Genomic DNA, 15352 nt, shown 5'->3' with positions numbered 1-15352 from the left:
GCTCACAACCATCTGTAATGGGATCTGATGCCCTCTTCTGGTGTGTCTGAAGGCAGCGATGGTGTACTCACATATATAAAATAATAAATCAAAAAAATAAATAAATAAATACTGAGTTCGAGGCCAGCCTGGTGTACAGAGTGAGTTCCAGGACAGCCAGGGCTACACAGAGAAACCCTGTCTCGAAAAACCAAAGATAAATACATAAATACATAAATAAAAAAAAACAAAAACAAAAACAGAAAAGCAAATGGATGTCTTGCTTAAGTTTCTATTCTTGTGATTATATGTTATTTGACAGAAGGCACCTAGAGGCAGAAAGGGTTTATTTCAGCTCACAACTTTCAGATCACACAGTCCATCACTGAGCAAAGTCAGGGCAGGAGCCGGGAGGCAGGCGCTGATGCACTAATCAGCAGTCAAGGCTCGCCCACAGGCCAGTCTAGTGGGGACGTTTTCTCGACTGAGGTCAAGTTGACATCAAACAAGCCAGCCCAATGAGTTAGATAATAAGGTAATCTGAAATTAATTATAATTAAATGTAATATAACATTATAACTATAATAATGCAATATTTATTTATAATAGAATTTCACTTTAATGAAATAACATGTAAATTACTTTAAATTCTAACTTAGTTATTTTTTTCTAATTTATTTATTGTCACCTTATGTGAGTTAGTGTTTTGTCTGCGTGTGTATGTCTGAATGAGGGTGTTGAATCTCCTGGAACAGGAGTTACAGAGAGCTTCGAGCTACCATGTGGTTACTGGGAACTGAACCTGGGCCCTCTGATAGAGCAGCAGCCAGTGCTCTTAACTGCTGAGCCATCTCTCCAGCCCCAACTCCCTTATTTTTTTAAATGTGGGTGCTGGGGACAGAATTCATGCATGCCAGGGACGTGCTTTACCACTGAGTTATGTCTCCAGCCCCTTTAATGATTCATCTTATTTGTATTTTAAAATTTAACACCAGCCGGGCGATGGTGGCTCACGCCTTTAATCCCAGCACTCGGGAGGCAGAGACAGGCAAATTTCTGAGTTCAAGGCCAGCCTGGTCTACAAAGTGAGTTCCAGGACAGCCAGAGCTATACCCTGTCCCGAAAAACAAAANAAAACAAAACAAAACAGAAACAAAAACAAAAACAAAAAACCAAAAAAAATATATCACATGGACAAGGAGTTGTGGACCAGCCTGGATTACATATTATAAATTAATTTTTCTTAAAAGGACTGTAAATAAGGTCTCACATTTCCATCAGGAACAGGTCTATCCCCCCCTTGCTTCATCCTGGTGGGGCCCCAGGGAGCTTGCCCCTCATCTTCCCCCATGTCCTTTTCCTGGTGGAAAGAGCTGCCCCTAAACCCGGCAGTTTCTAGAACCTTCAAGGTTCTTAGGAGCCAGGGTCAAGTTTTGCAGTGGGGGGCAGGCAGAGGAGGACACCACTGCCTGGCGACATATTTCTTAAATGAATGGAAAGGATGGAAAGCAGATACTCACATAAAAAATTGCACATGGATGTTCCTAGAAGCCTTGCTCACTGTAGCTAAAATATGGGCGGAACATACGTCATTAGTTGTCCATGGATGCACGGGAAAGCGCCAGGTATCCTTGCAATAGTACCCCGCCCGTCACTCACCATCGAAGGGCTAAACAGGGTCTCTGCTCTGGATGAGTGAGCTTCGGGGCCTCCATAGCTGCCAGAGGCCGGGCTGGAGACCCGCTTGGGAAGGGGCTGCTCAGCAGGCTCCCAGGTTCTTTGGGATGATGAGAGTGTTTTAAATTGATCGTCTGGTGCGCTGCATGCTGGGATATAGTTATGGCATTTCACACGCTGCTGTATTTCCTAAGGCAAGAGGGCTCGGCAGGTGACGGTGCTGATGGCCAAGTCAGACTGCCTGGGTTCCACAGGGTGGGGAGAGAGAGCTGATTCCTGCAGTTGTTCCCCAGCCGACCTCCACACCCAAGCTGTCCACACACACACGCACACGCACACGCGCACACACACACATACACAGACGCACACGCATGCACACACACGCACACGCATGCACACACTCACACTCACAAAGATTAAAAAAATATATAAATGCTTTCATTAGGTAATACTGACAAAAGTTGTACTTGAGAAAAATTAAAATGGTATATTTGGGGCTGGGGTTCTGGCTCTTAGTAGAGCCCTTGCCTCGAGTATACAAGGCCCTGGGTTTGACCCCAGCAAGACTAAAATCTGGCTGTGGTATGAGTCTGTAATCCCAGCACTTGGGAGGCAGAGGCAGGCGAATTTCGAATTTCAAGGTCAGCCTGAACTACATAGTAAGATTGTCTCAAAAAAACAATACATATGTGTGTGAGTGCACACAGACACAGACAGATACACACACATATAAGGATTAGATACACAGACACATATAAGACACAGAGACGTACACAAACATAGATTAGTGATACACACACATATAGATTAGATACACAGATACACACTGACACACACAGACACACACAGACACACACACACACACACACACACACTCGTCCTGGTTGGGATCACACAGTGATAAGAAGAAACACATTGTAACCCAGTACAGTCCTCAACACAGAAGTCTAAAGTGCTAAGACACGCTTTTGTTTTCCCCCTGGGAAGGCTGATGTTGGGCTAGGACTGACGGTGCAGTGACCCACTCCAGGAAATGTGACCTAATTCTGCCCTTGAGAACTGGCCCAGTGGCCCAGAGCTTCCTGCTGTCCCAGCCGCCCAGAGCAACAGGCTTTTAAAGTTCTCCCGTGCTGAAAGCATCCTGGAGAGTGGAACCCAGCGCCGCTCCCTGAGGCCTCCTGGTTCCTGCTGCCTCTAGCTCTGTGCCCCTGGCCCCCCCAGCTCCACCTCCCCCACCCGCTCTTCTGCTCACTCCCAATTGCAGGCCATGGCTCCCGGGCCCGGGCCCTCTCACCGCCATGAGGCCTGCACTCGCAAGGCTGAAGTCCAAAGTTCAGTCCCTCCGCTAAGCGCACGGATAAATATGAACCTTGGAGAATTTCCCCAGCTCCAATGTAAACAGAGCAGGCAGGGGCCCTGGTTCACTGGCCGCTGGGGCCAGGGTTGGGGGCTGGGGGTGCCCACAGAGCTTGACTAGTGGGATTTGGGGGGGCAGTGGGTGCAGCGAGCCCGGTCCGTTGACTGCCAGCCTGCCGGCAGGTAGACACCGGCCGTGGGTGGGGGAGGCGGCTAGCTCAGTGGCCTTGGGCCGCGTGGCCTGGTGGAAGCGGAGCCATGGTTTCTAAGCTGAGCCAGCTGCAGACCGAGCTCCTGGCTGCCCTGCTCGAGTCCGGCCTGAGCAAAGAGGCCCTGATCCAGGCCTTGGGGGAGCCAGGCCCCTACCTGATGGTTGGAGAGGGTCCCCTGGACAAGGGGGAGTCTTGCGGTGGGAGTCGAGGGGACCTGACCGAGCTGCCCAATGGCCTGGGGGAGACGCGTGGCTCCGAAGATGACACGGATGACGATGGGGAAGACTTCGCGCCACCCATTCTGAAAGAGCTGGAGAACCTCAGCCCAGAGGAGGCAGCCCACCAGAAAGCCGTGGTGGAATCACTTCTTCAGTAAGGACCCCACCCTGTCCCCAGCACCCAGGAAGGAACTCATAGCGCCCCCCCTCCACTCTATGCTCCTCGCAAGCTCCAGTTCCCGTCTAGGGGGCCTTAGGAGTTGTGGTCAAGGGCTTCTTACCGAACCTACCCCTCTGTTTGGTCCTACATACCCCGTATCCGTGGGCCGCCTGTTTGCAGCCCGGTCCTTAGGAAACAGGGACAGGCCCGAGGTCACTTTGAAACAGAGGACAAAGGAAAGCCAGCCCCCCCAAAATGGTTGGAGAACCAGCGGGTGGTAGAAATCCTTCCCCAGTGTGGTCATTTGTGTTCCCACAAATTCCACCTTCTTGGCTAGTGGGAGTCAGATCCCAGGTTTGGGGGCCCGAAAGCCCCTGAGGAGGCCAGGCTGATGTTGGGCTTTTAGGGGATTTCCTGATCCGCCAGGGCCTTAAGCATCTGGCGGGGTATGCTTGCGTTTCTTACCTGGGGCAGATGGAGCTGAGGGTGGCAGTTTCCCTGAATGGCCAGGTGCGGCTCGCCCCTGACCCCAGTCTGGTCCGATAGCAGGTCTAGAGGCCTCCCCGTACCAGACCCCCCCTCCTCTGTTGTCTGGCTCCCCATCTCCTGGCGTGCTGGGTGGGTCCCGATTTCAATGCCTCCCCTCTCTCTCCTCAGCAAAGCCGTCCTGGTTACTAATTACCCACGCACGCCATTATTTCTTTTGTTTTATAAATTTATAAATAGCAAAAGGCTCTGATAAGGCCTGTGATCATTAACTTGTAGGGACGGTGGCGGGGAGATGCCCGTTTGGGGGTGGAGAACGAACGGGAACACCAAAGTGAGGGAAAGGTAGCTTGGGGGGCTGTGGGGAATACTACCACCCACCCACCCCCATTCCCAAAGCCTCCACAGTTTCCCTGAGATTATCGCCCGGCACGCTATTTTCTGTAGGGGTTTCCGCGGTTCCTAATTCCCCATAATATAGAGATGAGCCCCCCCATAAGGAAGTGGTTAATAAACACGCTTTACAGATAGGGAAACTGAGGCTTAGATGGGGGAAGGAGCTGTGAGGGAGGGGCCCGAGGGCTGGCTGAGGAGTTTGATAGCCTCTCAAGAAGACTCGGAGGCGGCCTCTTCTGTCCAAGGTCCTGATTCTGACGGGGTGGGGGAGGGCTGGTGGATCCCGGCATTTCTGGAAGTGTCCGGAAGCCTCCCTGGGGCCTTGGGCAAGGGGCAGAGGAGCAGTCAGGCCCCCTGACTTGGCAGAAAGTGGAGGGCAAAGGGCTGCCTCGCTGCAGGGGAGGGGCAAAGGGCCAAGTATTGCCAGAACCAGGGTGCAGGAATCCTGGATAGGGTGGAGCTGGGCCTGGTCTGTCCAGGGGCCCCAGGTGGGGCTAGGGGCTTACTATGAGGCTGAGGGGCCAGGGATGCCAAGGGTCTTCTTACCTGGCTAGGTGGGACCTCTTGATCAGCAGCCCTCACGGTGGGGGCAGTGGGGGCTGGAGGGGAGCCTGGTCCAAAGCAGCTGGAGCAGAGGTCAAAGTGCTCCCTGCGGGGGGAACCAGCAGAATCCTGGAGGCAGAGGGGACAGGGGCGGGAGAGGAGGATGAGATGGAAGAAGAGGGCTGGGGGAGTTGGGAGAGCAGAGGAGCCAGGAAAAGAGAGGGTCTCTCAGCAGCTGGGAGGAAGGGGCAGGGGAGAGAGGCTGAGCAGGGAGGAGGCTAGAGTGCTGTCCTTCCCAGGTTGCTTTTCTTTAATGCTAACAGCGAGCTATTTGCTTTCCATTTAAATTCGAGATGTTGCTATAAATTATCAACCAGCTCCTTGTTCCTGCGGAGTTTATAACTAACCACCCGGGTTACTTATTGTTCAGGTGACAAAGGGGACCTGAAAATGTCCCCAGGGACAAAAAGTGGGGCCTCTAGTTTCAGGACCAGGGGTGGGGGGGGGGCCCTCTCAGGAGAGGGCTGGAGGACCCCCTGATGAGGGTCTGGCTAGTGGGGAAGTTGAGGCTGGAAGAGGCGGTGGGTGGGAGGGACCAACTCTCCACGGGAGCTGTTGATTCCAAGGTCTACCTTTGGGAGAGGGAGAGGTTGGGTCTGGGGTCTCGGATCCCACTCCCACCCCATATGCATCACGTGTGAGGCCACGGCAGGCAGACCCCTCAGCTCTCCTCGTAGAGCTCCATCCTTTGTCTAGCGTGTGACCTTGGGGCAAGACCCTTTTCTCCCCCTGCATCAGTGTCAGCAGGTAAACAGAGTAAAGGCAAGTTCTCTTAGTTTTAGTTCTGAGCCCTCCTCTCCCCGCAGCTTCCCTAGTTTGCTCTCTCGATCCAGATCCATCGCTCCTATCCCTTATTTTGCGCCCTGATGCTGGCTTTGCAGGTCCTGGATGAGCACGCACTCTGGTTTCTGCCCAGTGTTGCCTGCCCCAGTCTTTCTGCTCGGGACCCTCTTCCCACTTCCTCCTTGGCTCTTAGCTCCCCGGCACGAGGGCTGAACCCCAGCTCCTCTTTGCTGCTTCTGTCCGCTTTCTCCTGTCCCCTAACTGTCTCATTATTTTATCTGCCTCTGTTCATTCCTCGTCTCCTGGTGTGAAAACATCTGCGGAGAAAAGTTCGTGATGTCATCACGCGATCCCCTCCCTCATCCAGCCATGACAGACAAGAGGCATGAGTGAGCTAGATCCTAGACTTCCCCTGGCGCACCTCTTACTCTTCCTCCCTCCTACTCCTCCCTGGGGGAGCACTTGGGACCCAGAGTCCTATCCTGGAGGTCCTTGCAGGACCTTCTTATCTGCCAACTGCTCAAACCCCAACCTTGCTGTTCCCTGATGCCTTCAGCCCCCGCCAAGCGGCCTCAAGGTTCTCCCAGCCAGGAATTCAGCAGCCAGGAGGCAGGCAGGATGCTTCAGCACACAGTGGCCTGACTTGGTTCCCACGCCAGCTTTGCAGCCAGTTAGGTGGGCACTGTCCCCGAGTCCCAGTTTCTTCTGTAGGATGGCAAAGACAGCACTCAGCCACGGGTTCAAGAGCATGGCACACAGCTAAGCAGGATCGCATTTGAATGGTCCCATTTTACAGATGAGCAGAGGAAGGCTCAGTGAAGCGAAGGGACCTCCTTAAGACCAGACTTGGGTGTGTGTGATGGCTTCATCTAGGTCTGCACAGTGCTCTAGAGTTTCATATTGTCTTGGCATGGTCACCACCGCACTCCCAGACATTCTTGCTGCTTGGCTTGATGGGAAATTCTTTCGCATGCCAGGCATTGAAACTCACTAGGGGTTAAAGATGTACTAAATTCAGGTTTCCCTCTGGACAGTTTCTTAATTTCTTTTTCTTTCTTTCTTTTTTTTGGTTTTTCAAGACAGGGTTTCTCTGTATAGCCCTGGCTGTCCTGGAACTCACTTTGTAGACCAGGCTGGCCTTGAACTCAGAAATCCGCCTGCCTCTGCCTCCCGAGTGCAGATTAAAGGTGTGCACCACCACTGCCCAGCTGTACAGTTTCTAACACACACACACACACACACACACACACACACACACACACACATGCTCGCATGCATAAGTATACACATGCATGCACACACAGGGACAACCATATACATGCATACACACATAGACACACATTCATGCACACATGCACACACATACACTGACCCACAGGCACAAGTCTCCCCCCCAACACACAGGAACATACACACACACACACACACACACACAGAGGCAGGCACATACAAATCGACTTACACAGACACACATGCACGCACACATGTGCACACATAGACACACAGGCACAAGAACTCACACATGCACACACACACAGACAAGCACAAGCAGAAGCATGTGCACACACACAAGCAACCACCAACCACCCACGCAGGAACGGACAGACTAGCCTCAAACTCAATGTATCAAGGATGACTTTGAACTTCCAACCCTCCTGCCCTTGCCTGTCAGGTGGCCAGTTTATAGACCTGCACCACTGTATCTGATTGATTTGTTTTGGGTTCTGATTTTTTGAAACAGAGTTTCTCTGTATAGCCCTGGCTGTCCTGGAACTCACTTTGTAGACCAGGTTGGCCTTGAACTCAGAAATCTGCCTGCCTCTGCCTCCCAAGTGCTGGGATTAAAGGCATGCGCCGCTAAGCCTGGTTTATGCCCAGTTTTATGTGGTTCCGGGGCTGAATCTGGGGCTTCATGCATGCTTACCAGCTGAGCTATCCCCAGCCTGAGAAAAAGGAAATATCTTTAATCTTTCTTTATAAATGAAGGATTTGGGGGACACAGACATTAAGCACTTCAGAGAGTGGGTAGCAGAACTGGGATTTTTTTTGCTCAGATCTAAGCCCAACCTCAGACCCAACTAGAGAATTCAGCTTCCTCTCTAGAGGAGTGGCCCTTTGGTCCAGTCTCTCAGTACCATGACTCTGGGTACCAGAGAACCAAAGGCCTAAAGCTGACAATACCTCCAGAATTTGACTTCAGAATTGGGCAGGGAAGTAGAGGGCATCTTCAGTCTTTCTGGGTTCTGCTGTGGGTCTGGGACACACAGGACCACAGCTTTGAGGATGGTGGTGGTGATGATGATGGTGGTGGCGGTGATGATGAGGATGGTGGTGGTGGTTCTGGCAGTTTTATTTTTCATATACATTTTTTAAGACTGCATGATCCTACAGCCCCAGCTCTCGAAGTGCTGATTACAGGCCTGTGCCACCATGTCTGGCTCTGTCTGGCATTCTATAACCCCTCTTTGCGGTTGTTAAAAAGAACTGTTTAAAAAGCAGACATGATGGCACTCACTTGTAATTCCAGCACTGGAGAGGCAGAGGCTGGCAGGATGTGTAAGCGTCCTGGGCCAGCCAAGGTTATACAGCGAGAGCTCTCAGAGTTCCTAGGAGTTTGCACACTTGTGCTTCCATTCAAATTCCGTTCTGTTTGTCGGCATTTCCGGTGTGTTTGTGGAGGGTGGTTACTGTATCTGTTATTTTATTTGGCCTAGTGTAGCAGAAATAAAGAGAGACAGAAATGGGGGGGGGAGAGAGCAAGAGAGCTCGAGATTAGGGAAGAAGAAAGAGAGGGAGGGGAGAGGGAGGGGAGGGGGGAGGGGAGAGGGGGAAGGGGGGAGACAGACAGTATGAATCAGAGACATCTAGGCAGAATGTAAGAAAAGGTCTCCCCTGCTGGCCCTGGCTCCTGCAACCAGAGCTAAGCGATCCATTCTTCCTCCAGAGGAGGGAGGGGAAAGGGGTGCGGGCTGCCCTTGCTAGAGAAGGGAGGCCATCAGATAAGCATGTTTGCAGGAGCACAGGTTGGACTTTGTCCCTACTTCCCGCCTAGCCCTGACTGGCACCCAGGGAAGTAGGGAGGAGGGGGTGAGGCTCCAAGCGGCCCCCAAACATGGTCAGGGGAGGGGAGAAGCAGCTGGGGTCCCTAGGGATGAGAAATATTCTTGAGCCCCAGTTACATCGACCTGGGGCCAGGTTTCACCTCACTGAAGCAGAGTTTTGTCGTAGGTGGAGTCAGGGTTGAAATCAAGCGTACTTCCTGGGTTGGAAGCGAGAGAGTCAGGCAGCTCCCAGTGACCCCTAGGAGTCACACGCATCCTGTATTGTTGACTGTGCAAGTTTAGATTACTCGGTCCACCTTCTTTGCGCCGCTGCCCATCTGGGAGACTTGGATAAAGAGGAAAAAGTCAGAGAGTCTAAGCCAGTGGCTCTCAACCTTCCTAATGCTACCACAACCTCATGAACCATAAAATATTGTTGCTACTTCATAATTGTAATTTTGCAACTGTTACAAATCATCATGTTTTCCAATGGTCTTAGGCCACCCCTGTCAAAGGGTCCTTAGAACCTTACAAAGGGGTAACAACCCACAAGTTGAGCACCCCTGGTAAGCTCTGTGTGTGAGAACAGCATTACTGAGTGAGGCGGAGCTGGCTCTGGGGACAGAAGCGGCAGCAGGGATGGGGTGGGGCTGTAGGGAAGACTTCAGAGTGCTAGGGGCAGGTTTCAGTTTGTCCTTTGGTTTGAAATGTTAGATGCAGCCTGTCCTCTGTATCGCTGAGTTCCAAACCTGCCCAATTCAACCAGTTGCGGGCTGAAAATAACTTTTAAAATTGCTTCTCCAATGAATGGCTACAGTTTTCTTATTCTTTTCGCTACTCTGTAAACACTCAGTGAGTGGGCCATTTGCTAGCACTGCTGTTGTAAGCCGAGCTGATAAGAGCAGGATCTGTACAGGATCTATGTAAGTCCTAGCCTACCCACCTTTAATTTTGGAGACAGAGTCCCACTGTACAGCCCCAGATGGCCTGGAGCTTACTACAGAGACCTGGCTGGCCACCTGCCTCTGCCTGGGATTAAAGGTGGCAACACCAGGCTTGGACAAAGATTTATTTATTTGCTGTTTATGTATTTGTGTGTAAGCACGGCTGTAGGAGTGACTGCCACATGCACACGGCTGCTGGCAGAAGCCTGAAGAGGGGACAGATTCCTGGGAGCTGGATTTATCAGCATTTGTGAGCGACAAGATATGGGGTTGGGATCCAAATTCTGGTCCTCATGAATGACTAGCAGGCACATTTTTTTTTTAAAGATGTAACTTGTGCACATCTTTTTTTTAAAAAAATATTTATTTTTATTAGATTTTTTTTATTTACATTTGAAATGTTATCCCCTTTCCTGGTTTCCCCTCTGAAAACCCCCTATCCCATCACCCCTTCCCCTGCTCACCAACCCACCCACTCCCACTTCCCTGTCCTGGCATTCCCCTACACTGGGGCATCGGGCTTTCTCAGGTCCAAGGGCCTCTCCTCCCATTGATGACCGATGAGGCCATCCTCTGCTACACATGCAGCTGGAGCCATGGAGCTCTTGGGGGGGTACTTGTTGGGTTTTCTTATTGTTCCTTCTATGGGACTGCAAGCTCCATCAGCTCCTTTGGTCCTTTCTTTAGCTCCTCCACTGGGGACCTTGTGCTCAGTCCAATGGTTGGCTGAGAGCATCCACCTCTATATTTGTCAGGCAGGGGCAGAGCCTGGTTCTGTTTTGTTGTTGTTGTTGTTGTTGTTGTTGTTGTTTTGAGATAAGGGTCACTATGTACCTCAGGCTAGCCCTGAATGCCACTGACTGAAGGTTAAGCTCACAATGGCATGCTGTGCCCAACTAGAAAGTCATCTGTTTTATGTAAAGGCTTAAACACTTGTAGTTTTCATATCTACTGGGGTCCCAAAAACAGCTCTCCCAAAGAAGCTGAGGAGTCACTGTCATATATAGTGTTACATAATATTATAATGTATCACATGCTTTTAAAAAACCTTTCTGACCGGTCTTTGGACATTTCATGGTTACATGAATGTGTGGGAAGTCTTTTTTCACACACATACCATGCACACATCACACACACACACACACACACACACACACTCACACCACAAACATGTGCACACCACACTTGTACAAGCAGACACACACACACACACCATAAGAATTATTTCCTTTGAGACAAGGTCTCCTGTATGTCAGGCTAGCCTTTGTATGTGGCCGATGCTGGCCTTGAAACCCCAATCTCCCCACTCACACTGCCCACATGCTGGGATTACAGGTGTGAACCCCTCAAGCCAAGAATGTCTGCTGTTTGTTTTTGCTTTTGGAATATAGAACTCAGGCTGGTTTGATTTGGAGATTTTCCTGCCTCAGTTTTCCTAATGCCAGGATCATAAGCGTGGGTCACCACAACATGAGCCTGGGTCACTATAGCTGGCTTCTCTTTTCTTCCTTCAAGCAAGCAGCACAGCCGAAATGCCAGCAGGCCTTCTGTCCAGCTATACAGTGGGCTGTGAGGGTTGCTGGGCCAGCATCAGTGTCTTTGGGACGGACTTTTTGTTTGCCACAGCAAGCAAGGAAGCAACCAATTTCTAAGGGTGCTGTTTGTCATTCGTGTAAGATCTCAAGCCTCCAGTTTTAGAAGCAGATTGTGGAGCCGGGGTGGGAGGGGGCGCATGGGCTTTCCAGCCTCGTGGATTGGGGTGTATTTACTGATACAGGCATATTTGGAGAGGATGGTGGTGGGGATGGGGGTGGGGTGCTGGTTAAGATGGCTCTGCTGGCAGAAGAGCTTGAATTTGATCACCAAGACCCACCCACATGGGGGATGGAGACAAGTGACTGCTATAAGTTGTACTCTGTTGTCCCATGTGTGCTGTGGTGTCTCTCTCTCTCTCTCTCTCTCTCTCTCTCTCTCTCTCTCTCTCTCTCTCTCTCTCTGTCTCTGTGTCTCTCTGTGTCTTTGTCTATGTCTGTCTGTCTGTCTGTCTGTGTCTGTCTGTCTGTGTCTGTCTGTCTGTCTCTCTCTCTCTCTCACACACACACAGAGAAGAGAGGTTGTTCATTGTGCAGGCAGTCTGTAAATACACTCCCTCCTTTCCTTCAGGGAGACCAGCTGTGAGGAGAGGATGGAGCTACGAATCTTGGTGGTCTCCTGGGGGACCCTCCCTGCCTCCAGAGTGGGATTCTGGCTCTCAGGCACTTATATTTACAGCAAAGATGCTTCTGTGTACCAAGTTCTAACCCTATCCTCCTGGGACTGGATTTCAATGCCTCCCCTCCAGCCCAGCGCCATGGGAGAGCAGACAGATGGCTGCCAAGGGCACACTGCAGACTTTTAGGGATTTTAATTAACCCCATGTGATTTCTGCCTGGTGCAGCCACTCAGAGATGGCTGCTCTGGGTGCAATTGGATTCTGCTGGGTTAGTCCTGCCGCACAGCCTGTGGGCAAGAGATACAAGTGACACAGCTTCAGAGGCTCCGATGTCAAAGTGGGGACAGTCCATATTTCATAGCCTTTCTTTCTCTCAGGGGTTTTCCCCATCTGTGTATCTACCAACCTGTCTGTCTGTCTGTCTGTCTGTTCTCCGCTGTCAACCTATTGACCCATCAATCCACCCATCCAGTTACCTATCCATCCATTTATATTGCTAGCTAATTATTCATCTATTCCTCTACACATTCAACCTCCCACCCCTCCCCTCAGCGTCTACCCATCCATCTTAGTCAGGATCCTATTGCTGTGATGAAAAGCATGACCAAAAGCAATTTGGGGAAGTAAGGTTCATTTCATCTTATGGTTTTACTTCATCCTGAAAGGAGGTCAGGGGAGAAGCCCAAGGCAGGAGCCTGAAGGCAGAAATTGAAGCACGGGCCAGGAGTGGTGGCACACTCCTTTAATCCCAGCACTCAGGAGGCAGAGGCAGGCAGATTTCTGAGTTCAAGGCCAGCCTGGTCTACAGAGTGAGTTCCAGGACAGCCAGGGCTACACAGAGAAACCCTGTCTTGAAAAACAAAAACAAAAACAAACACAAAAACGAAAAAGAAATTGAAGCATGGGGCATGGAGGAACATAGTTTGCTTAGCCTGCTTTTTATATACCCTAGGGCTGCTTGTCCAGGGGTGGCCCCACCCACTGTGGTCTAGTCCCTCTGACATCAATCATTAATTAAGAAAATGCCCCAAAATTTTGCTTACAGGCCAGTTTGGTAAGGGATTTTTTTTCAATTTGTGGTTCCCCTCTTCTCAGATAACTCTAGCTTGTGTTAAGTTGACCCAAAATAGCAAACAAACAGTCAAACAGGTCACCATCCATCCATCTATCCATCTACCCATCCACCCACCCACCCACCCATCCACCCATCCATCCACCCATCCATCCATCATCATCCATTCATCCATCCATTTATCCATCTATCCATCTTTCCAACCATCAGTACATCCATCATCCATCCATCCATCACCCACCCATCCATCCATCCATCCATCACCCATCCATCCATCCATCCATCCATCCACCACTCACCTACCTGTGTATCATCCACAGCATATTCTGTGTCAAGCTCACTTTGGGTTCTGGGAACTGCCATTGACTGTTGTTTAAAACTCACTTCAGAGGCCTGCGGGATGGCTCGGCAGGTAGAAGCCCATGCTGCAGAAGCCTGGTGGCTTGAGTTCAATCTGCCGGGCCCATGTAAAGGTGCCAGGAGAACTGAGCTCCACACACATATTGTAGTGCATGTGCACATGTGTGCACTTGCGTGAGTGTGCGCACACATACTCCGGGTTTTTCCGGAAGGCTCTCATGACACTTTGTTGCAAAAAGTATATACGTTATGTGTACGTATATGTGTACATATACATATATGAACACACATATTTAGAATAGCATCCAGAGGGAGTCATACACTGAGGGTCCTCCCTACTTGGCTGGCATAACATCTAGTGGGACTCTGTCTGTATATATGTGTGTCCTACCCACAGAGGAGGGCCCTAGTCTCCAGAACCCCAGTCTCACCTTAGGTGTCAGGAAAGGCCATTGAGCAGACCCTGTCCTTGCTCCCCCGCCTCCCCAGGGAGGACCCGTGGCGTGTGGCGAAGATGGTCAAGTCGTACCTGCAGCAGCACAACATCCCCCAGCGGGAGGTGGTGGACACCACGGGTCTCAACCAGTCCCACCTGTCACAGCACCTCAACAAGGGCACGCCCATGAAGACGCAGAAGCGGGCCGCTCTGTACACCTGGTACGTCCGCAAGCAGCGAGAGGTGGCTCAGCGTAAGTAATGACCCCAGCCTGGGTCCTCCTCCCTCGCCAGGGGCTCAGAGTGGGGTGGCCCACAGCTCTCCACAGCTCATGGGGTGGCAGTGTCACCCCCTCCCCCATCTCGCAGACACATGAAACTGAGAGGGGCCAGAAAGGCATCCTCAGACCTACTGTGCGTTCTGCACAAGGTGCCAAGGGAAGGGAGCAGAACGGGTACACATACTGGCGTCCTCCTTCCAGGAACTCACTCTCTGCTGGATGGCAGAGGGATCACTATATAATGAGACACGGGCTATACAGGATGTAAACAACTAAACCTGGCAATAATTAGTATTAATTGAACACCTACTGTGTGCTGGGCTCGGGGCTGAGTAAAACACTGAGCTGATGGCGGAAGGGAGAATAAACCCTTCTACCCCAGAGAAGCAGAGGTTGCGGGAAGCTTCCACGGGGACCACGACTATTATGTCTGCAGTGTCCTCACAGAGGTATAAGGGAGGACATCGCAATCAGGGGGACCAGCACGAGAAAAGTCTCAGAGGCTAGCATGCAGTCGGGCACCACCACTGAGAGACAAATGGATTTTTGGTGCCCCACCCCCACCCCACCCCACCCCCATACTTGGGAGAGAACACATGTACTCGGCCAGGGAGCTAAGTACCCAGCCCTCTCTTTCTATTTTGAGATGGGGGGTCTCACTGTGTAGCCCAGGCTGGCCTTGAACTTGTGATCTTGCTGATTCAGCCTCCCAGGTGCTGAGATGACACGTTTTCTCTGCTATTCCAACTTGAGCTTCCTCTGCATGGTTTGTAACCCTTGGCTGCTATTGGGAGGTATCTTGGATTGTTTAGCCACTTTCTGAGGGATTTTTAGGGTTTTTCCGGAAGGCTCTCATGATACTTTGTTGCAAAAAAACAAAAAACAAAAAACAAAAAAAAACAAAAAAACAAAAAAACAAAAAAACAAAAAACAAAAAAAAAAGTCTGCATAGAAAAAGTTCCTAGATGCCTGCACTGGTCTGCCTAGACTCCCTGCATATGTTATGGTTCTGTAGTGTGGTCTTCTTGTGAGACTTATAACAGCGAGAGTGGGCTGTCTCTGGCTCTTTTGCATACACTTGGGACCCTTTTCTTCTCCAGCTCCTGATTTAAGATTTTTTTTTTTTTTTTTTTTTTT

The 15352-nt window shown here is 50.8% G+C and overlaps 1 protein-coding gene and 1 long non-coding RNA gene across 2 annotated transcripts in view; one reads left to right on the top strand and one right to left on the bottom strand.

Annotated features, from left to right (window-relative positions):
- Nucleotides 1-193: 193 nt before the first annotated feature.
- LOC115063082 lies at nt 194-2269 on the bottom strand. Its single transcript, XR_003842967.1, has 3 exons — nt 1639-2269; nt 1500-1545; nt 194-519 (listed from the first exon to the last, which is right to left on the bottom strand). It is a non-coding gene; the product is annotated as an uncharacterized LOC115063082 (long non-coding RNA).
- Nucleotides 2270-3047: 778 nt separating this feature from the next.
- The window catches only part of Hnf1a (HNF1 homeobox A), a 22208-nt gene continuing 9903 nt past the window's right edge, over nt 3048-15352 (top strand). Inside the window, exons 1-2 of the mRNA XM_021186705.1 lie at nt 3048-3596; nt 13989-14188. Coding sequence (XP_021042364.1) covers nt 3271-3596; nt 13989-14188 — 526 coding nt within the window. The 5' untranslated portion in view covers nt 3048-3270. The remainder of the gene's footprint in view (nt 3597-13988; nt 14189-15352) is intronic.

This window comes from Mus pahari, chromosome 23 (genome assembly GCF_900095145.1).
Source record: "Mus pahari chromosome 23, PAHARI_EIJ_v1.1, whole genome shotgun sequence".
Taxonomy (NCBI): Eukaryota; Metazoa; Chordata; class Mammalia; order Rodentia; family Muridae; genus Mus; species Mus pahari.
Note: the sequence above shows the minus strand (reverse complement) of the source record. Positions and strands in the feature narration are given on the sequence as shown.